The 22,593-nt window shown below is 42.0% G+C and overlaps 1 protein-coding gene across 1 annotated transcript in view; it reads right to left on the bottom strand.

Annotated features, from left to right (window-relative positions):
- Window positions 1-6,510: 6,510 nt before the first annotated feature.
- Window positions 6,511-22,593, bottom strand: part of LOC138111095 (uncharacterized) — a 29,957-nt gene continuing 13,874 nt past the window's right edge. Inside the window, exons 2-8 of the mRNA XM_069016309.1 lie at window positions 16,092-16,160; window positions 15,308-15,378; window positions 12,018-12,229; window positions 11,749-11,877; window positions 8,895-9,028; window positions 7,969-8,056; window positions 6,511-7,886 (exon numbers count right to left, since the gene is read on the bottom strand). Coding sequence (XP_068872410.1) covers window positions 7,859-7,886; window positions 7,969-8,056; window positions 8,895-9,028; window positions 11,749-11,877; window positions 12,018-12,229; window positions 15,308-15,378; window positions 16,092-16,160 — 731 coding nt within the window. The 3' untranslated portion in view covers window positions 6,511-7,858. The remainder of the gene's footprint in view (window positions 7,887-7,968; window positions 8,057-8,894; window positions 9,029-11,748; window positions 11,878-12,017; window positions 12,230-15,307; window positions 15,379-16,091; window positions 16,161-22,593) is intronic.

The following is a 22,593-nucleotide window of genomic DNA, read 5'->3' as shown; positions in this document are numbered from 1 at the left end:
CTCCCCCTCCCCTGGCGTAGCTGCTCCATGCCAGAAGAACCACGCTGGCCCAGGGGAGCATTCCTTCCTCCTCCTTGCTAAAAATTAATATTATGATAGTGGGCATGAGTAAATTGGGAGTGGCAGGGTAAAAAAAAATAAGACTAAGATGTGTAATCTTTCCTGCAGCACTGCACAGATGTCACTTTCAAGAATTGCAGGGGAGAGAGGTGGAGAAAGGGTTTTCTCTTCTTCTGTCTGTTTTGCAAATTGAAGCCCACGAAAGCCACGGGAGTCAATGGAGTCACTCCAGCAGAGCCTTTAGCCTTTTCTTTTTCTGTAAAATGAAAGGAGGAAAGCAGGAAGAGGTTTTTTTAGCACTCCATTTTCTTTCTCTTCTGAAGCACCCACAGAGAACAGGTCTCAGTGCCTGTATCAAACACGTTGCAATGCCTCAGCCTCAAGCTCTGCTGCTCTTGTGACTATGTAAATGGAGTTTTGTGGAATGGGAATCACAACAAAATTGAGAGCCTGGAAGCTGTCACCCCCTTACAAAGGTACCCATGGTCATCCCCACACTGTGGCGTTTGTCTCCAGCTTGAAGTAAATAAGAGGCCCTTCTCTGTGCCAGTCTCAGGAATGCTAGTGACTTCTCACTGCCCTTGGCTATCTTGTTTTTAATTTAAGAACCATGCAAGTGCACTTAAACATCATTGTTTACTGGTGGCATTGTTATCAAAGCAAGTAAAGACATCAGCATCTGTATTGTCCTCGGGTTTTATTTTCATTGTGACAGGCTACAATGGGACTTTGAGCATCTAGTTCTTGACTACAGGCACCATTCAACAGGAAATTGATTTCCATGGGTGACAGGCGTGGAGGCTCCATGGGTTCCCGGGTGAGGCGCACGCAGCAGCACCAACATGCTGTGGGTCTCTATCCCTTTTCTTCTCAGGCTGGGGCTCTCAAATCCTACCTGCCCTGTACCGAGCCCACGCATCTTCCTCCTGAGCATTAAGACGTTGGTGCTGGAGCATAGTCACTGTTTCCCATGAACTGTACCTGCTTCCAAATTAGGCAAGCGCTAAGGGAAAAGACAAGCACATGTGGGATGGGGGGGGGGCAGAGATTTTTACAAAGAATAACTGACGATGCATCACTATGGACAGGAGCCTTAAGGGCAAAATACAGTGCTTGTCAGTTCACGTTTGTCTGGGCTCGGAGAAGAGGCATTTTCAGGCTCTGCATCATGATAGCTATAACAAGCTGAGTTGAGAGACTTCAATACATGCCCAGCTATGAGTATGGACACTGATGAGAAAGCTTATGTGTGCCTACCCGCATTCATTTCATATGAGTAGACACTTAGCTCATTCAAAAATACAGCTGGCATGATAAGCCTTTGAGAGTACAAAATACATATGAGGGTGTTCAGTTTTCAGTCAGGGTTATGCCATTTTTAATGGCCATATACTTACCCTGTCTGGTGCATTTATTCATTTTTGAGCCAAACTAGATTCAATGATTTTCGTCATTTTTTTCCACCTCTGTTGACATTGTCTGACAAGACTGTTCAGACTCAGACTGCTTAGGAAAAATAAACTTTGGTGCCAGATTTTGAGCCATCAGCAGTGTTCACTCTCATCTTTATTCTATTATTCTGTTGCAAAGGAACTTTCAGCTCAGGAGCCACAATAGAAAGAAAACAACTCCAGCTCTTTTTTTTTTTTTTCTTTTCTCTCCTTTTTTCCATCTTGTGATCTTAACCCAGCTGGTGAGGGAGAAAATTCCCATGTGAGGCATGTGGGTGGAGCCCAATTGTGTAAGCTCCATGCTTGCAAAGTGTTTGGCATGGATCCGCTCGCTGGCTTTGTTTTCCATGGCCGGACGCAGAGGGAAGCCACATTCAGCACATTAACAGCCGCCACCTGTTGCTCTGTTCTACTTCAGAGGAACCCTGAGGCTGGGGAATCACACTGTGCTCTGGCCCTTGATCTCCAGGGAAGTTTGATGTATCAGGGATGTGCATTTGTCCCCACATTTTTCTTGCTTTTGCAGGACATGGTGCTGGTGGGTTTGGGAGTCCAGGTGGAGAAGAGCTCCTTGGAGCAACTTCAGCACTGCTTTGGTGCAGGTCTCTAGGAGGGATTTTCACGCTCCATTTGATGCGGCTCTCCTGAAGACAAACTCTTATTGGTTAATTCACTGCAATCAGAAATTTTGCTGCCACTGACTACTCCAAAAATCTTAAGTACGTGAAGCCTAAGTACAAGGAATAGCAAGAAAATGCAAAAAGAAAGAACTTACCTACCTTGTCAATGACATTTGTAGGACCGTCACCAGATTTCTCCCCTCCTTGCTCAGTAGAGCTTAAACTGATCTCCATTCCTTTACACTCTCCTGCTCATATGTTAAGCACAAGGAGAAAAAAAAAGCATATCACTAATGCAGCTAATTCTCAGTATCTTGAAGCAATTGACACAAGTACATGAATTAACTCATCACTTTATATCACATACTTGAGGCAAATGTGCTATTTGGAGTACCTCTTGGTAAGAATAAGCAATTTAAGATCCATTAGTATTTGGAATATTCTGTTTCATTAAAACCACAGTCATCCCTAAATGCAGATGAGTGGAGAGAAGCTATCAACCTCATGGTTGTACTAGACAAACATAAAAAACTTAATATTACAGGGTACTGTGAAAGGGTTTTAATACAAATACAAGCCAGGACTTAGGTTTCCAAAAGAGGGTTCTCCTACCATAGGTTAATGTTTCTCATAGCTTTGATAAGTTTGAAAATTACAGCATGGATTGGGAGGAGAAAGCGATTCTGGTGAACAGATTTTAAGCTTTTGATGTAACACCAGAGTAGTTTTGCAAAACACTATCTGCTACTAGTGTAGCAAAATTCATTCTCCTTTATAATGGTTTCAGTGCCTGAGATTATGGGAGAGATGAAATTATTTTTTAAAATAATAAATACCTATCTTCTGTTTTCATTCAAAATTTCCAAATAAATCAGGGCCCCTTTGCCCTGGGCTTGACCTGTAGAACTTCAAGACCAAATCAATTTCATTTATGATACTGTGTACTAAGAAGTTTTACAAATAATATAAAAGCAGTGGCTTCAGATTTTAATTAGACTTGTAACAAATCTGTAGCACATTAAACAAAATATATACATCAATGATTTTTTAAACACTTACTGTACAGACCAAGGAAAGGATTCTGAAAAACTTCTGGAAAAAAAAGAATGTTCTTTTTCTCCTCAGTTCAGTCACATTCAATCCTCAAGAAGTTCCTCAACTTTAAAAAGCTATTTTTGTCTAAGCAGTAAAGGTAGAAATGTTACAGAAGTCACAGGAATTTCTGGAAAAACTAAATCCTTTCACTGGGCTGCCTAATTTAGTCTTAAGTCTTTTCCAAATGTTGAAATACACTTTTGGGGCCACAGACCTTACGGTTCACACAGAACTGGAATGCCTGCAGGTAATGGCTGTCGACTGAATGAGAGATGGGCACTATTTCACTACTGAGGAAGGAACAGTTGGGTCCTGGCTAACACAGAGTACAACCTGCCTTCCACCCTTCACCAAGGGCCCAGTCCAACCTTCCCAGAAGCCACTGACTTAGGAGCAGCTGCCATCCGGAACAGGAGCTGATCAATGCATCGAGGCACAAAAGCGCGTCTGTGCTGACAACACGATGCCACTGAGAGGAGTGTCCCAAGAAACTTACCACACAGTGTTCTTCCCTTGGAAGAAAAGTCTCTTCCTGCTTGACAAAATTTAGATGATAAAACCTCATGTCCCGCTGAAATAGCAACATAGAGCTGAGCTGAAGTCCCTGTAACCCTGGCTGACAGTCTTGTATGTCAAAAAGAATAGGTGTCCTGGCTAGGCACAGTAAGAGCATGAAATGTATTCCATGACTACTCTGTATCCATCATATGGCTTAGGTCAGGGCTAGATTAACTCCAAAAGATCCAAAAAATAGTTTCTATAACCAAACAAAGGCATTGGATTCTGGTGAATCAGGATTAGCGTTCTGCAGCTGTAGGGGAGATACTTTATAATTAAGCCAGCACCCTCCAGCAGATCTCAGTTGGAGGTACCAGCAGTCTTAGGCAAAAACTGGTTTGAAATCAGCCTTGCTTCCGGCTGAATAGCTCTGCTGGTGACAAAGAAAAGTCTGTGTCTTTCTATGGCTCCCACACTGCAAAAGGCCACCTAGAATATCTGCAAATGTGGACCTAATACATCTTTATTTTTTTGATTTTCATTTCTCTGCAAGATTTATGATCCTGAAAAAAAAAGAAAAAAAAGAGGCCTGTTTACAAGAAAGGTTGCAAACTTAACCATTCATTTTCTTCTCAAATGCATGGACACAGTGCAAAATGATCCTTAAATGACAGAGCAGAAGTCAGGTTAAATCTGAAATTCCTATGCTGTTCACTTTTCTAGGTTACCAATCCATGTATAGAGGTAGCTGGGTGGATCCCTGTCAGGAGCAAGGGCTTGCCTGGCTAGATTTCAAGAAGTTTGCAAAAACCATTGGCCTAAAATGTGAGGCAAGCTAAGTAGGATCTTCCACCTGACTCATAAGCATTCCACATCAATATCTCTAATAAATGCCTCAAGCATTTGAACACAGAAATAATACCAAGGGTACTTCCCTCACAGCTGAATCAAGCTGTGACAACAGATCCTAAAAGTGGGTATTTTTGTAATACTTTACCTTGTAATTGTCCTTTTTATTTAATGTCTACTTGTGCAGGGAAGAACAGCAAAGTCCTTTCATGTTGAACAGGTTTAAGGACAGTTGGTTGAAGTTGAAGCTACATAGTGTTTCTGCATCAGGGTGAGACTGAGGTTTGTGTCAGGCAAATTCCACAGTGGTCTCATTTTTAAAATCATGTCTGATGTTGGTTTACCCTGGCTGACAGAAATGACCCCCTTTCCCATCTCTGCACAATCTGGCCAGCAATCGCTGAAATTTGATAGCACACACAGGTATAAATTTAGTCAGATGTTGGATTATGGCAGTTTCTTGGCCATAACATGAAGAGTCCACGGGCCTGAAATGAGAGTGATAGAGCAGCTTGCCATTCCTAGAGCTCTTATTTTAGACTCTCTAAAATTAAGTGCACCTTCTTACCTTGTTGCTTCACACTTGGTTCCGATTTGAAAGAGATCTTGGCAACTCTGAGAGCCATGAAACATTTTAATGGGATTAATAAGGCTGCACACTTAGAGCAAAGGATGACTCCTGCAGGACTCTGTCTACATGTCTACATTTAGCATCAGATAACAATTCATCCAAGTAAAGATGACTAGCAGATTTTTCCTGTGCATCCATAAGAAAGTCGAAACAGCAGGAATAACAGCAAAGTGCTTAAACACACAATATTTTCAGAACAAAACAGATTAAAAAACCACAGTCTCTTAAAGAAAACAAACCTATGAATATTGTAAGTCTCAGCTCTCCAAATCATTATTTTAGCTGTCTAAACACATGCATCATTAACCTGTATTTTCATTTTCCCATGATCTCCTCAGCTGCCTGGGTGGCACATGCCCTTCCCACTTGCTCTCCTCCTGAAGAGCCCATCCCTGTATGTCTCAGTGCCACTGACACAGGAGACTGTGCCTATCAGGCCACCTCCCAGGGCTCTGGGTATCAAGGCATCACAGCCAAGTCTCGCAGTCGCCTCTGGCACTGTAACCCTGTCACCCTGGAACTGACTCTGTGCCAGCCTGTGTCCGGCAGGTCCCCGGGCAGTGCCGCTGCCCAGGCACAGGAGGGGCATCCTGTTCCCTCACAGATGGCCCGTGTCTGCTGAGTGCAGCCAAGGGACATGTACCACTAAAAGGCAGGATGTTTGGCTGGAGGCTTGCAGGCTGGTACAACCTGATCAGGCTGGGTACTGCCACGCATCTGTGTGCTGTGCCCGAGGATCACTGCAGAGGCCCTCATGAACAGGCCGGCCCTCACTGCCATGACCTGTTACAGCTGTGCTGACACATGGCCTTTTATATTGTCAGCACCCTTACTGAGAAAACCCCATTGTTGCTTTCCATGCCACCTGTGTAGTTTATAATTTTTTCCTCTTCCAATACATTTATTTGCTGTAATTTTGGATACATTTTCTCCTTTTCTTGTGTATGTTTTTTACCAGCAACACACTATGAAGACAGTCCTAGCAATTTGGTAATACCAGTGGCAAAGTTGCCTTTGTTTCCTTAGTGCAGAAAGCTTCCTGTGCTCACACTGGAAAAGACTATACCCTCAGAAATCTACTGTTGCTTTGTGCCCTATCCAGCATTTCTCTTTCCTCCCTTTGGGAATAGCAGCCACAATCAGTAGTTACTTGGCCACAAACCTGTGCAGTCCCTGGGCCTAAAATGAGACTAATAGAGCAGCTTGCAATTCCTAGGGCTTCTATTTTAGTCTCTCTCCAAACTCAAGTGGACTTTCTTAGATTGCTGTTTCACACTCAGTTTTGAAAGAGATTTTGGTGAGAGATCTTGCAGTCCCCTTACTCTGTGGTAGGAAGTGACAGCACTTACTATGACAGCAGCACTGCCTCACCCAAACAGGCCAAGAGAGAAGGAATTCTGAGCTAGTCAAACTGCTGAGGTTGAAACTGATTTATAAAAACATCTGTATTTATTTATTTGTATATATATTTCTCATCCTTCATGTTTTTCCCCCCTCTGTAACCTGACCTTCATGCAAGTTTATTCCTTTGTTGCATTTTTGCTTCATTTCCTGTCAAATTATTTCATTTTATTTAGCTTCACCTGTCAAAATACATGAGCTAATTCTCTCTGTGGTGACCTGCCACTGCTTCTTAGTCACCAGTGACAGGATGCAGCAACTGCATACCTGCAAAGCCTGTGCCATGGAAATCACCTGGGCATCTTTACATACACACAAGCAGAGAAGGCAGACCCAGACTGGAATGCCTTGAACCAGGCTTAGCTCTACTCTCAGATGTTGCCAAACAAGAAACCTCCTCTGCCCACAGACATGGTCCTTTCATACCTTTCATCTCTGGGCTGCCAAATGTTCAGTGTGCAGCGTCTAACACAGTGGACACCACCATCTCTCTGAGTTTTTCCCTCAGCTAAAACTTCCACTGGGGGGACTTATATAGGGGATTTTTGGGAGTGAAACAACATTCTGGTACAATGTAATATGTTCTGAAATAATTTCTTATTCTATGAATTGACTGCAAACTACCTGACTAACAGCAGCTGCAAAGGAAGGAACTCTCTGTAATACTATGATATTTGTTTCTGTCATTTTTATGGTTGTGATGCTGATAGTTATAATCTATCTGACTTCTCAGTCAATGTGCAGAGCTGCCATGGCTCCGTGACACCTTGCAGCACAGGAAGCCCTTGCCTGGCCAGTCTGATGGTTGTCCAGCAAGTCATTACTTGCACTGGGAGTGGTGAAATGCAAAGCCAGAGTATCCTGAGTAAACAGATCCCTCTTTCATCTCCTCTGCAGAAGTGGGTGAGTGAGAATTGGTGTTAAACAAGACTGCGTTGATGCTGTTCAAAGTGATGAGTTTTACCCTTAATGTTATAGTGAGGGAACCCATGTGGTGGCCAGTGATTGATTACCTTCACAAAGCTCATTTTCACTCAGCAGTAGTGAGTTTCAGAAGGGTGATAATAACAGATATCATTGCCTAAGTTCTCTCTCACAGGTTTTCCACTGTCCCATGGAAATCAAAAGGTGATTAATTCCTCTAACAGCTTTTGTGGTACTCTGGAAAAGTTGACATTAAGTGGAAGATACTGCATATTTACCTGTAGGAGCCAAAATCCATAATGGGTGTTTAATAATGGAAACTGAGGGTACTACATCAGCAAAGAACTGGAAGAATGTCTGTAAGGAAATAGGAACAAGGCACTCAGCAGGGATTCAGGACCTCCACAGAACCAGGAATGAACAGGAAGTCTATGTCCACCTGTGAGCTTGTGTGCTTGAAGAAACAGAATCAGAGCTGGAGGCTTTGGAAGGATGCTTCCTGATGTTGGAGAGGCAGGTTACACAACCTGAATAAGGAAGAAATAGATAGCTCACATTACCTGTTAAAATAGGCAAATGCTCCTCTTCAGGAGTTTTAGCTGAGGCCCTTCCAAGTATGCACCCTCTTATAAAAGGACAAAACATACAGATTGCCAGAGATCCCAAAGGGGTGAAGGAAACACCTGCTGGGGGCAGTTTGTCAGGAGTGCACCGTCCTCTGTGGCCAAAGGCCCTGTGGTGGCCGAGGCAGGTGCATCCCCCTGTCTTAGGGGGTCAGATTAGCAGCTTGCAAGCTGTACCCACCACAGAGGCAGCAGCGCTGGGTGAGGGCACTGTTATCCCTCATCCTCTCCCGCTTCCATGCGAGCAGCAGCAGCTGCTCAACCCCCTGCCCCTGGCGCTTGCCTGAGCGGCGCCTCACGGGGTGCACAGTGTCAGTAGGAAATGGAAGTAATGAGCCTCAATTAAGCAGCTCCCCATACAGTCGTGGATGAACTTGTCCCAGCAAGAGTACCCAGGCCCAGGGGCTCTGCAGGGTGGTTTTGTGATGTGCAGCTGGTTCAAAGCCATTTGTGGAACGCTGAATATTCCTTCTCCCTGTGGGACACACTTGCCCTTTTGAGTATCACACACATGGGGTGTAGCTGGGGGTGGCCACAAAACAGAGGATATGAATGCCATCTTTTTATATAGGCCTGTTTTTATACATGCCTATTTACCAAGGAGTAAGAATAGACAAAGGGAGAAAAGGTCTCCACCTTCATAAAATCATGAAGGCTTTGGCTGACATAATTCGCTCCTGAAACAAAATTTGGGCACCATTTCGCTTTACTCTTGTTACTGTTTATGTAGGGCAATACTTACCTTTACTTAGAAAGCCAGCACAACATTTTGTGTCTTTTCTTCTTCCCAAGTGAGTCTTCAGTGTGGGATTTACATGGTGGCCAGAACTTTCGCAGCCTTTTCCCAGTGGTATATTTCTGCAATAATATACAGATCTGAAAAGATAAACCATTTATTCCCATTAAAAGTACTTAGGGAGAAAAAAAAAAAAAAGTCTTGTTAGATTCAGTATAATTACACTTTGTAAGTTTTTGAGGTTTTTTTTCCACCGGGCCTTTTTTAATCCAGCTGTTTTTGTACGAACTGTGCTCCTAAACTTCCAGCCATGATGGAAAGGGGACATCAGCCTGATGTCTCTGAGGTTAGGCCACAGAAACTGTGCTTATTTCCTTCAGGGAAGCAGGGCTGCTTTCAGTAGATTTCACACTTTTTGCAACACGTGAGTCACTGAGTTGACTCTTGCTAAAAGAGCATCCAGAGTTTGCAGAACTGTACATATAAAAGCTTGTACTCAGTAGTTAGAGCAGCAACACTGTTCACTGCTGACCAACATTCAGCTGCATGATAAAATGACCTTGGGGGGGAATTTTGGAGTGGGTTTGGAGAGGAGGTGGACCCCTTGCAAGGTGGCATTCAAAGGAGGAGATGAGAAGTTTAATTAATTCAAGGGCTCCAGGTATTTTAGGAAAGGTTTTTACTGACTGACAGTAGGACAATTTTTGCATAATTGCCCAAGCACGCAGCCTTTGAATAATAATAATAATAATATTTCTGTTCTCTGAGATACACTTTGTTTTCAGAAGTGACCTGATATCAGCAGAAGCAAAAGACTCATTTTCACAGTTACTTCGAAACAAAAATAATTATGGGAACGCATGCAGAAATTAAAATCTATTGCTGGCAATTTGTGCTAAGAAGCATCCCCTAAAGCTAGACAATTTCAACCATTTCAGTTTGGTTTTGTTACAATTGGTTATCCTCTCTGTATCACTATTTAGGCCTGAGATCTCTTCTTCGTCTGCTGTAATCCCATTCTTTTGCTGTCTTCCATCATGCTAGAGATATTCTAGGTCCTAGACAATGTGTATACTCAATAAATGTAATTAAAATGTAACTACAACTACCTTTTTCATTTTCCTTATCACTAAAAAAAATTACATATTGAACCCTAACAAACTTTATGGATGTGTTTCTCATTTTGAGTCTTATGCAGTATTTACTGAAGACCAATAGGATAATTTCCCATGAATACAGCAAACACTGGTACAAATAATATGGCAACATAAAAAAAGCCCATTTAAAATTTGCAGGAATGTGAGAATCTCTTTGACTGAAGATGTGCAACCCCCAAATCACTGAGGAACCTACTCATCACCTTTCAAACTTCCTGATATCACCACCCAAAGAAAGAGAAACTTCTTTTCTCTATTCTATCTGTATTTTGAGCTGCCTCGAAAATACTAATTACAAGTTACCTTTCCATATGTTCATTCCTTCCAAAAAGAGCAAACCAGCAAATGTCCAGACAAGCCAGTGTTAAGCCCTGTTAAGCTATTTTTGGGGGATCACCTTCAGAGGCTCCTGAGATTTATTGTTCACCTTATTTGGCAAAAGTTCATCAGCAAAGTATTTCTGAAAGAACAACAGAGCATCTTTTTCTGGTAAGTGGGAAAGCAAACCCAGGTACCAGAGCTCTGTGTCTGTCCTCTTTCCTTTTGTGAGTAGTTACAGCACCATGGCAGCACTGCCAAGTCCTGACAGGCTTGGAGAGTGTCACCAAACTGTCCATCAGCCAGTGGGGAAGGATCTGACAGTGAGTTGGAACTGAAGGGAGTGAGAGAGACAACATTTACCTCGAGTGCTGAGCAATCAGGGAAGATAAGTACTGTAATCTGTGTCTCTGCACAGCGACCTTCTTGGCTATGTTCAGTTTTCACTGACACTTCCTGGGCTTCCACCACTGTGACCAAGGGAGGAATGCACACCTCCTCTGCTCCTATTCTGTCCCTATAAAGAGCTACACATGAAGCTGTCCTCTGCCTCAAGGCTGAGGGCCAGTCTGCTGATGCCAATTATGCCATCAACACCATCAAGGAGGAGAATGTTGCAGTAGGTCTGACCTAGTGTTTAGTATGAGGTAGGCAGTCAGTCAGCTGCTCAGGCTGGTTCCACTCCAAATCAGCTGGTAGGAAATGAGGGTCAAAAAGTAAGTACTTGGCAATGAATCCTAGCATTTTTTCCTCTCCTCTGCATTCCTCACCCACCTTCATTTCATAGCTTTGCTGTAAAGAGCTGAAGAGAAAAAGAAGTGGATTTGAGTCTAAAGCCATTTTTGATAATGCACAACTATTTATACTTTCAAGAATTCAAATCTGCAATTTCAAAATTGAATTATGCCAATCACATATTCCATCTGGCTAAATTAATTGTTAGGAAATCATAAATAAGGATGGCACAGGACCACTTAATGGAAAGACACTGACATTTCCTCCATGGTTTACTACTATCCTTTGATCCAAACTGAAGTGAGTTTATGTTCTCAGCTTAGATTGTCTCTTGCCATAAGAAGTAGTTCTGCTTTAGGAAAAGGTTAGGAAGCAGTGTGAGGATCTCATTCATTTATTTCTCCTAGGAAATACATTCTCTTTTGATCTCCTTAGATGGATGTGTCTTTGTACACTGCCAGGGGAGGGGGAAACCAATCATTTACAACTTCATGACCATGGTTTCAAGAATCATCTTGGGTGGGCACTAGCATTAGTCTCTGTACATGTGTCTGAGGGAGAATAGGTTCTCAAAATAAGTAAAAGGCAAATTCAAAGAAGAGAGTAATCTCTTCTGTGTCCTTAGTAAGGAGGAAAAGAAATGGGCTTACCTGCAGCTAGAGGTGTTAAGAAACAGCAAAGTTAGAGAATCCCTGAGAAAAGCTTTTTGCCTGATGGAGTGTGGAGTGCCTGTTGGTGGAGGTGCTTGACAAGGCACTGTTCCCGGGGAGATGCAGATGCTGTTAAGGACAGAATAAATAACCTCTTGGTAGACAATCCACCCCTGTGAATGCCAAAAATGTTTTACTCCCACCAGCTTTTTTGTTTCTGAGATCTTCTAGTGCTGAGAGCAGTGACAGAATATCTCGGTTCTTCCTACCTCGTGTCACATGACAGTACACCAAAAGCAGTAAGGAAAACAGACAGGGAAAATGTAGCCTCAGAGCATGAAACATGGAAAATAAGGATATGTTGATGGCATGGGAGCCATCCTTCAGTCTCCAGGTGAAATCCTGGGCCTTGGCAGGCATGCAGACAGCTCCTGGGTGTGTGTGTCTGCCTGACACCTGAACACCTGGTAGCACAACCAGCCTGTGGGTCATCCACATAGTTCAGTGGTCTCATAAATTTTATGAGCTATTATTCAACAACAACCAATAATTAAAAAAACAAATATGCTGCAGGTAACATGGAGGACATCTGACAAAGTCCAGGAGTAAAGACACCATCTAAAAAAATGAACACAACAGGCTGCCACTGGAAAGAGACAGGCACTGCATGAACCAATGGCTGCCAGAGTTGCTTTCATACGCCGAGAACTTTTCATTTTTAGTGCCCTTCTAAAGAAGCTGAAAATATCCACTAACCCTGAGAACAAACATATCATTTTAAAGCAGAATAGGCCTGTAAGACTTTTTAACACTTGTTCGTTGATTATATTAATGCCAGAATATATTAAAGAAGTGCAATATAAATTTGATTTTAATTGTTTTGTACACACGCCAGTGAAAAGGAACTGATTGGATACAGTTCACAGGCAGTATGTTAATACGTTATTTTCATATGATGATAGCTTTGCATAATCTTTCTTTTTCCAAGATTTAGAAGAACCTGTTGTTAACCAAAGCACAGGAGAGAGGAAGAATACAATTTACATAAAATCGGCTACCCTACACATTAATTAGTAATGTGGCTGAGCGGAAGGTGTGTTCACTTAGTAGAAAGTACACTTTATAATTTATACACCAGCTGTTTCAGTGCTTTCTAGTCCATTTTCCTCCCTGCCTGCCTCTAATGAAATCGTGTTACTGGAGAATTGACTGGGGTGAATTGAGATTTTAATCCCATTGACGCTTCTCTATGGAAAGGCACACTGGTGGGAACTTTTAATGGAAGGTCTGTAATCAGAAGACACTTGTATTCAGTCCCCCACTATAATGACTCTCATCAAATGTTAAAGCCCAGGCAGTGTGCAGAAGGCTAGAATTTCAAGGTTTTTGACCAACCCCATTTGAGGCATTCCTCTGGGAGAGTGTGATTACTCAAGTTTAGCAGTTTATTGCCTCATCTTTCAATATCCAGTGAAGCACAAAATTCTCATCTAGGTTGCTCTTTTTACTTAAAGAACAGGCCAAAATAGACTGCAGAGCTACTAGCACTGTCATTGAGGTTAATTCTTGCTTCTCAGTTAACAGGAGATCAATGGAAAAGCTTTAAAATATTAGAACACAAATGCTGCTTAGTTTCTAAAAATTCTCAGCAGCCTTTGTAAAAATTCTGGTTGGCACCACACTTTTCCAACACACATTTGCATTTATTTATTAGCAATTGCTTTTTTAAGGCTAAGAGTAACATTAATTGAGAGGTGGTGCTGTTCTGCAAAGAAGGATGTAAACATGTATTAAAATCCAGCAGAGCGAACAGTTTTCCCAAACTTTGCAGTCAAGAAAAGTACAGTCATTAAAGGAGAGGTGGTCAAAAAGCAAGCTGAATTGGGAGTTAATGGGACTCATTATGTCGGCTGCATGTTAGTAATGTCTCCTTCTCTACCAGAAAAACAAGCAGAAATAGACACAGAAAAGCAAAACCCACTTAAACAAATGCCTGTTAAAATCCCTGTGAGGAGAATGCATTTGCTCTGAACAGACACAAACACATCAATTAATACAGTGGAAGCCACTTATACAAATACATGTTAAGAAATAAACTGGAAAAATGAAGGAACTTCTGACAAAAGATGTCAGATGCTGTTGAAGGGAATAAATCTGTTTAAAAGACAACATATTTTTCAAATGCAGCAAGTCAAAATAGAAGGAATAATAGGAAGAATGCCTCTGAAGAATTAATGTTAAATAAAAAAATATCTTTGCCTTCCTTCTTCTGTTCCTCCTCCCCAAAAAAAGGAATCAAGATGAGAGTTTCTTTAATAAGCATTTCTCTGGGAACTTAATGAATACATTTGAATGACTTTCCTTATTCCCTGTTCCTTTCTTATTGAATTGGTCAGACAAAGGTCTAATTTGGGAGTTTTTTTACTTAAAGGAGCTCTTTCTTTCTGATACTTCTTTTGGGCCAGCATGGGTTCAGGATTTTCTGCTCCTTATGCAATTCACTCCCCTCTGGTCCCTTTCTTATTTTAGTTATTTCAAAAAATGTTAGGATCCACTTGTTATTAGAGGTTCCTTTTTTATGGCTTCCAATCTGAATAGGTGCCTACATTCTCACATTCCCTGCAGAATTCATAGCAGTTATTGTATATGTACTATAATTCATACAGGAAAGATCAAAATGTAGCTTTTCCCCAGAATATGTTTGTGTGCATTTTTCAGGGCTTGTTTAATGCTTATTTAATTTCAGGGTTTAAATTAATTTATATATCTATGGATTTTTTCTGTGTGCCTGCAAGCGCCTTTCAGGAGGTCTTTCTTTAGACTTTTAGACTTCCCACTCAGATTTGATGGATTGAAGCATTCCAAGTGTCCGAATTTGAAGGGAACATCCAAACATCAGATTCCTTTAGAGTTTCTGTAGCAAGTAATGAATGCCTTTTGTTATATCAGCCCTAATTTTTCCGGGCTCTCTCCTGCTTCCTTTTACCAGCCTCGGGTCCAATTCTTTGAGAGTTTTCTCACTCTCCACCCTGCCAAGCCAGCCTCTGTTCCCACCAAGCTTTCTGCTGGTGTCTTGCAGGGGTACCCATCCGTACATCTGTGATCTGCATGCTCCATGGGCACTCATTAATTTATTTCCTCAGCACCTATATTAGGCATGGAATATTACATCAGTCTGGCAGAGAGGGAGCTGAAACAGAGACAAGCAACTGAGTCACCCAAGGGCACTGAGAAAATTTGCTTGAGGGCCAGAAATCTCACACAGGCTCTCATTTCTTAAACACAGATAGTTCTGAATAAGTTTCCTAAGTGGTCCTATTCACTAAATCCACCAAATCCACCAAAAAGAGCAAGATACAAATTCAGACATTCTGAAGTTGTGCCTAACCACAAAATACCAGCATCTTACTATGTGAGCTACCTTTTGTAGCTCTCCAGAAGAAAACATCTTAGCAACTAATAAGGCCATTAAAAGCGGATTAAATTTGAGGAAATGTGAGAGATTCTTTCTGTAAGGGGCAAAGAAGCTCCTGAGCACAGACTAGCACTCCACACTCACCTTTCTTATTGAAGCTGACCTAGTTATGAACTCTCCATTTTGAAAAGGACACACCAAAGAAAACGTGGAGACTGTTGTGAGATAAGAGTTGGTCAGAGGGGAAAGAAAAAGATGCATCAACACAATAAAATAATTGGTCAGGCAGTAGCATTGCTGGAAAGGACTGAAAGGAGCCCTGGATCATGAATGGATCAAGGAATCAGCAATACTGTTACCAAAACTAAAGAGCGAGATGTTTGCAAGGTGTAATTAGAGTTGTCCAGTAAGAAAGGAAGGGGAGAAGGAAAATAAGTTCCAATCAAAAAAAAAAAAGAAAACAAAGCAGGGATAGAAAGGATGTCTAATCTTTCAGGCCTCTTCAGCACGATCTCTCTAGGATGCTTATAGCATCTTTCTGCCATTGGGCAGGCATTGGTTAGGGGCAATCTGCATCACCAGACTAGAACTACAGAAAGAGTGAAGAACTCTGTTTTCTGACTAGAATTCAGTCATAGGCATCTGCCAATCCCACTATTTCTCTAGTGCCTTCTAAGTGTGTCAGTCACAGATGAATCTGACCGTGTACTTATCCTAAAAGATCAAAAGCTATAGATCCAAATATTTTGTTTTTAAAATAAGAACCACTCCAATTTTTGTTTCAACCTGTTTAGGTTTCTTCACTCTGCTTGCTTCTGGTGGTTACTTTTCACACACATGGGGTGTGGCAAATTGCCCCTGGAGTAAAGGAGTAAAGACAGCAGAACTCCAAACATGGTGGAGACAGAAGATGTAAAGAAGTACTCACATGACAGAAATGCGTCTGTCTTAAGTTGGTTCTTCTGACTAAGGCATGACTGCCCATGTGCTATTTGAGCTGCATAATAAAGCAAAGAGAGTCATAGGAATAACAAGACCCTCTGCTTCGAACAAAAATATTGCTGTTTATAGCAGGGAAGCCCTCTAAAATACATTTGCACAGCACTTAGCACAATGAGCCCTGGTCTTCAGTGATACAACAGTAATAACTGTCAATAGCACTGCTTATGGACATTTTCTCTTTTCAACAACATAAGGGCGCTTTTCTAATCCACAAAGGCTATAAACTTGAACTATTGCACTATTTCTAAGGGCAGAAGTGAGACCAGAGATCAGGCAGATGAAGCGTGTCTTTTGTGATTTATCTGCTCGCTGCCACCACCACCTTCTTTCTGCAGTGAAGCCATAAGGAGGGGATCATCAGCGCTTAACTCAAATGTAAATAAGTATAACATCTTCTGGGGCCCAAGCAATAATCCCATCCAGACAGACATAAAAATTGGTATGACTGGGAAGTATAAGCCATCTACATTTTCTGTATAAGGCAGCTATAGGGTAATTTAACAGGAAAAGTACAGCCTTTGTTCTGTGAAAAATCAACATAAGATGAACTAGGAAGAAAACACAGACATCTGTGGTAGGAGACAATCCCACGAGTCCCAGGGGACAGACCAGCCAGCCTGATGTGGCACAGGTCTTCCCCTCCCCAGACCTGAGCTATAGAGTCCATGGCAGTCATGAATTTTTTGGCTTCTGTTAATCTCTAGTAGTTTAACACACCATATGTTTTTTTTCCCCAGGACAGACTGACTTCCACAGCATGGTCCTAAGGAAAGGAAGGAAAAGAAATCCAAATCTAATACTCTCATTCAGAGAGAAAACACAAGTCAACAGTCACAGAACAAAGAAATGTCATTGAAATTTTGTTGTCTTGAATCACTTAAATGAGATCATAAGCTACTATAATATATTGATTTTTTTGCATTTCCTGGGAGGATGCCATTTGAAGGAGACAAGGTGCTTTCTATTTGCTTTTAGGCATTATTTAACACCAAGTTTTACTCTTCTATGTAAAAACTGAGTGGTGTGCCAATAACTTGATGAGCATACTTTTGCCATATCCACAGGGATGTAAAATGGTCATACAGCTCAGTGCTCCATAATATGCAGTAAGTTTTCTTATAAATTCCTGTGACCTACAAAAACCATTTTTGTATGTGAATATCTTCAATAGATTGATCTAGTTTCCCTTAATATTTTATGACCATGTATGTTTAACAGGGAAGATGCTTATAGTGATAGTATTTTATACCCTTTAATTACACAGTAAATATTCCAAGTGCAGCCCCATGGTTTCTTACAGGAAATGGCAATAGCAGTGGCAGTTACAAAAGTGAATGAAGCAAGGAAGAGGTTTTTCATTCCCTGCACAGAACAGAAGACACAGCATAGGAGGAAACAGTTTTCTTTGAACTTTCAATAGTGAAGATGCCCATGCAAGTCAAATACATACCATAGCAAGTTTCAGCTGTTCAGGCTATATCTTTTTCCCAAGAGTTTCAGTACCAAAAATATTCCTTTTCTGCAACAGTGTTAGTCCAGACCTACATGATTTGGTTTGCTTTCAGCAAAGGGTGTTGCTTTACCTGAGCAACACAGCCAAAAGAGGATGAAATGCACGTGTTGTTATTTTCCACAGGAATCACAGACACAGTGACTTAATTTTCAAAGAGGATGGAAAAGCAACATAATGGAATCTAGCAAGATGGGCAAAGGAATATGAATTTGCAAAGACCTGGTGAAGAACTCTTCTGCAGATAGTGACTTAGTGCAGGAAATATCTGATGGCTGATGTTTTCGACCAAATGACCTGCAATCATGAATTCACAATATTACATGCTCCCGAAATTTTTATAGCACTCAGCTGGTAGACTAGGATAGATAACTTCCAGAAAGGTGTATTTGTCCCACCAATAATCAGTGCTCCAAAATACATTCAATTTCTTGTTGATTTTGGAAAGAAAACCAAACTTAAATTGAATGGCCATTTTGAGAACTTCAGCTAAACTGTAAGCAGAACTCACTATCTCAAAGGTAAGTGTAATCTAATAGGAAATGAAAAAAAATATTAAAAATACACTTCATCAGTTGGCCCAAAGGTAATATACAGCCTATTGAAGGAGAGTTATGTAGAATAGGCCTAATCATCAGTGCAAAGAGACCCCACTGCTTTTGACATACCTGTCCCCAGCTGATCTGGGGGACGATCTGATTGCCAGAAGAGTCTTTTGGGTTTTGTCCCTGCAGCCTGGTGTGTGCCACAGCGAGACCCCCTTGCAGGATGGCTGTGGCAGTGTCTGGTAGAAAATCGGTGCCTGTGTCCCTGTGAATGCTCTCTGGGCCTCTCCCATGGGCCCAGCTGCTGTGCCTCAGGAGTCTGATGGAGCTGACAGACCAGAAGCACCAGCATCACATTTTCCATGGGAAGCCATTCTTTGTGCCCAGACGTTTTCCACGGGAAGCTGTTCTTTGCGCCCAGAGAGCTCCTGCTGAGCTCAGCCCTCTTGCAGCCTCTTCCAGCAGGCACTGGCTAATGGAGCCAGCTCCTGGGAGAGGGACTGGGTGCAGACTGCTCTCCTAGGAGAAGTCCCAGGTGCCACAGCAGGAATGGCTCCCAGCAAGCACCCAAGTGCCCCTGGACCCGTGTAGCTACAAGCAGCCTGAAGCATGTGCTTACAAACAGGGCCACGGCCGCGGCGCAGGAACCGAGCTACTGTTACATGTTTACACCGAATGGAAAGTGGATCCATGAAGCAGCACATATGTTTGTCTGATAGTCGTTAAACAGGGATTTGACTGCAGATCTTAGGGGAGAAATCTAGCAGGAAAGAGCTGAGTATCTGCCTCAGCCTTGGCATGCAACAGTGCAGCTCCATTACCATTAGGGAATTGGCATATGTCTGGAATTAGGCACACTGGCAATCAAGCCACTTCTTTACAAATAACTAAGAAAAGGGAACAAACTGTTTGTTATCAAATTGATTCAGGCATCTGGGACACAGTGGGTAAATACTATTGATTATTTTCATTCAGGTTTTAAAGTGAATTTACTTTGGCCGACTGCTCTGCTTTCATATTTACTTGCCATGAACATTCAAGTGATCAAGTTTTACTTACACAGATGTGACCTTGACCAAGTCCTTTTACCTCTTTGTGCTTCCATTTCCTCCTTTTCTCTTACCTATCTCAGTTATAAACTCAAATAAATTGTATCTATCAAGGTCTAAACCTTAATTAATTAAGCACACTGGGCCCTGTCTTCTCTGGGATCACTCCACAAAACTCTAATACAAATCAGAATAACAATAAATTGTGCAAAATGCATTTCCAAGTCTCATATATGAATGATGTTAGTGGAAAAGGAATTTGAAATTCAGAGGTGACATTTGAGCCAGATGCACTTGCTTTCTTGCTCATCCAAACACATAACCCATCTGCCCAGTGGTGGTGAGGCCACGCTGCTCAGTGTGGGCTACTTGCATCAAATTACTTCCCAGTGGGATTGAAAAAATAGGAAAAAAAGCTTTCACAAAAGACTGACAAATCAAAAGCCAGCATAGAATCACATTCTGATCTGCTCCAAGAAATTTCAAGAGCAGAAGAAAAACAACTACTTTTGTCTGATATATTACTTGAACATTACATGTTCAGTTGCACCCCGGCGCCTGTTTAAACTGCTTAAGCAGACAGTTTATAAATAGAAGTAAAACTATAATAAAAAGCTTTTTTTTTTTTAAATTTCCCTGTGGTCAGATATGTATGTGGCCTCTAGGTCCCTTGGTTACCAAGAGTTGTGTATGTATGACTTTTGCCTCCTTTCTTCTTTGGCTCTGTATTTTTCCACACATTTGCAGGAATTAAATAGCTTGGAGACCTCTCCCTCAGCCAGCTTTGCTGAGGCTCTACAAGAGGTTCAAGAATGAGTGCAGAGCAACCCACAGAGAACATACCAGTAGAATCCATATTTCCACAGGAACTCTGACTGTGGCCTTGCAGAAGCTGTTCTGCCAAGGGCACAGGGACAGCACCAGTGCCAAGGACACTTCTGCTCCCTTAGGTGTGGGATGCCAAGCACAGGTATAATTTCTTACAGCAAAGCTTCCATCTGCAGCATCCCTTTTCACAGGATGAATGAAAGGGAGTGGAGACACAGAGAAAGATAGTAGCTTATACTTCCTGTGGAACAACACCAAAAATGTGCTTTTGGGTAGCCCAAAGGGTAAAAGCCCTTCTGAGGAGCAGCTGCTCAGCAGAGAAGTCCCTGAGCACCCATTCCTTGCCACTTATCACTTCCAGTGGACAGCCAGTTCAGCCTTCTACACCTCAAATCACAGAGTCAGAGAATGCACAATCCTGAAGGGTGGCTGATCCTGTATTATTTAAACCCTTTACTAACAAGGGCCAGATTCTCAGCTGCTGTAAATTGAGAACTCACTCAAGGCAGGTAAACTTAACCCAGCTGAGGATGGTTTAACCAATACAACTTCTGAGTGCACCTACTCAATAATGAAAAAGAGAGAAAAATGTACTTGGTTCCTGGGGGATATTTGGTTTGTATTTCTGGGTTTTGTGTTAGCTTTTTCTTGGAGCTTTTCTTTTAGGAAGGAGGAGTGAGGTGAGAGGAATTGTGCTTGGCCTGCTTGGGAGTTGCATAGCTGAAGTTGGGAAGCAATGCAAAAGAACACTTTAGTAAGTAGGGAGTGGCAAATGAAATGCTGGTTTTTCTTCTGTGGATGAAGAAAGCTAAATACAATATTCATGTTACCTCAGTTTCTTCCATTGCTCCAGACAAAACCATTGCCAAGACAAAATAACCCCCTCTGCTATTGCATAAACTCTTCATGTGCAGTTATTTGTACCCGCCAAACAGAAAGAAATTAATCCCATTTTGAGCACTGAATATGTGGCCAGAGATTTCATTATATTGTTACCATTTGGGACAAGTATGCAGGCAGAAAAGAACTACTCTGCCAGGATTTCAAACTGAAATGTACATTTAAAATTTAGCTCATGACTTCCCAGTGCCATTGTGAGGTTTTTTCCCGATGTTTCACCCTGGAGGCATCATGTTGTGAGTTCAGCAGGCAAGATGCTGCCATGACTTATACCCCATCAGATCAAAGGCATTGCACAGAGTGCCAGGGACGGATGTGATTCCTTGGACTAATTTTATTATTATAACTCCACTGACTTCAGGGCGTTACACCAATGATGAATTTGGCTCATCATACAGCAAATGAAGCTTAGCATCTTTTGTTCCAAGTCTTCCTTTCTATTCACCTCCTCTGCTACCACCTGCTATTACTCTTTGGGTATGTTTACACCACATATTGCAAACAGCCATGAGCAAGCTCTGCCCACGCTCCAATCTGACAGAAGCCATGTGATTGCACTGGCACCAAGCCTGAGCTAATAATCCCCCATGAGAAGGAGTTTTTTCAGTGAATAGCACGAGGATGATGAGTGTACATCTATCCATACAGTACCAACATGCCCAAAGACTAATCTATGCTGGAAATCTCTTTACAGGTCTGGAATCTTTTCCTTCCTTCTTTGTTTATCCCATGCCCTATAAAGAGGTCTTGTACCTGCATTCATAATCCCCAGAGTCAGAAAAATGCTCCTAAGTGCTACAGAGAATTTCTGCCTTCACTTGTTGGTGCAGGGCCTTTCAGTACTGCTCAGGCCTGGATACTGAGCTTTCTTTTACCAGTTTAAACAGGCTTTTCACCCAAAGAGCTGACAAAATGATCTCACATCATACCACATCTGCCTCCCTTTCTTTCTACTGCTGCACTACTCTCCTTCGCCTTCTGCACCAATATCACTAAGGCTTGTTGATGGTGCCCCTCCTGCACTTGGCTCATCCTCTTTGCATCAATACCTATTCAATTGCCTGGGCTCTTATTTTGCTTTCCAGGACCTGGCAGAGCATTCCTTGGGGTCTCACTGCTCCACCATATCCGTGGCCTGCGCTGTGGTGAGGGCAAACCTGTAAACACCACCATGACTTGGCCTCCACGCTTGGCAGGGAACAGCCAGACCCAAGGCCTTGCGGTGTCTTTAAGGAAGTAGCACATAATTTTCATCTCTTGAAATTTGTTTCCTCTGATGTAAGGAGCAGCTGGATGTTTCATATTTTCAAATGATTTAAAGCTACCTCAATTTTTACTTTACTTTTTTTATCAGTTTAAATGAGCGACCACAGACCAAGATATCCCTGATGTTTTCCTACATAACATTCAGTCACACACTCCTGATTCAGACACTTTGGGTTGCTCTGCAGGTACACAGAAGCAGAATGACAGAGCTCTCATGGCTGCAGCACCTTTACTTGTAAACTCAGGCTGTGCACATACATTCCCATTTCTCTGCATTGCTCAGTAATATGAAATTCCTTCCTCTATCCCAGACAATTCCTGGGCAAGAAG

The sequence above is a fragment of the Aphelocoma coerulescens genome, chromosome 5 (assembly GCF_041296385.1).
Source record: "Aphelocoma coerulescens isolate FSJ_1873_10779 chromosome 5, UR_Acoe_1.0, whole genome shotgun sequence".
Taxonomy (NCBI): Eukaryota; Metazoa; Chordata; class Aves; order Passeriformes; family Corvidae; genus Aphelocoma; species Aphelocoma coerulescens.
The sequence above is the reverse complement of the archived record's forward strand: the minus strand, read 5'-3'. Positions and strand labels throughout refer to the sequence as shown.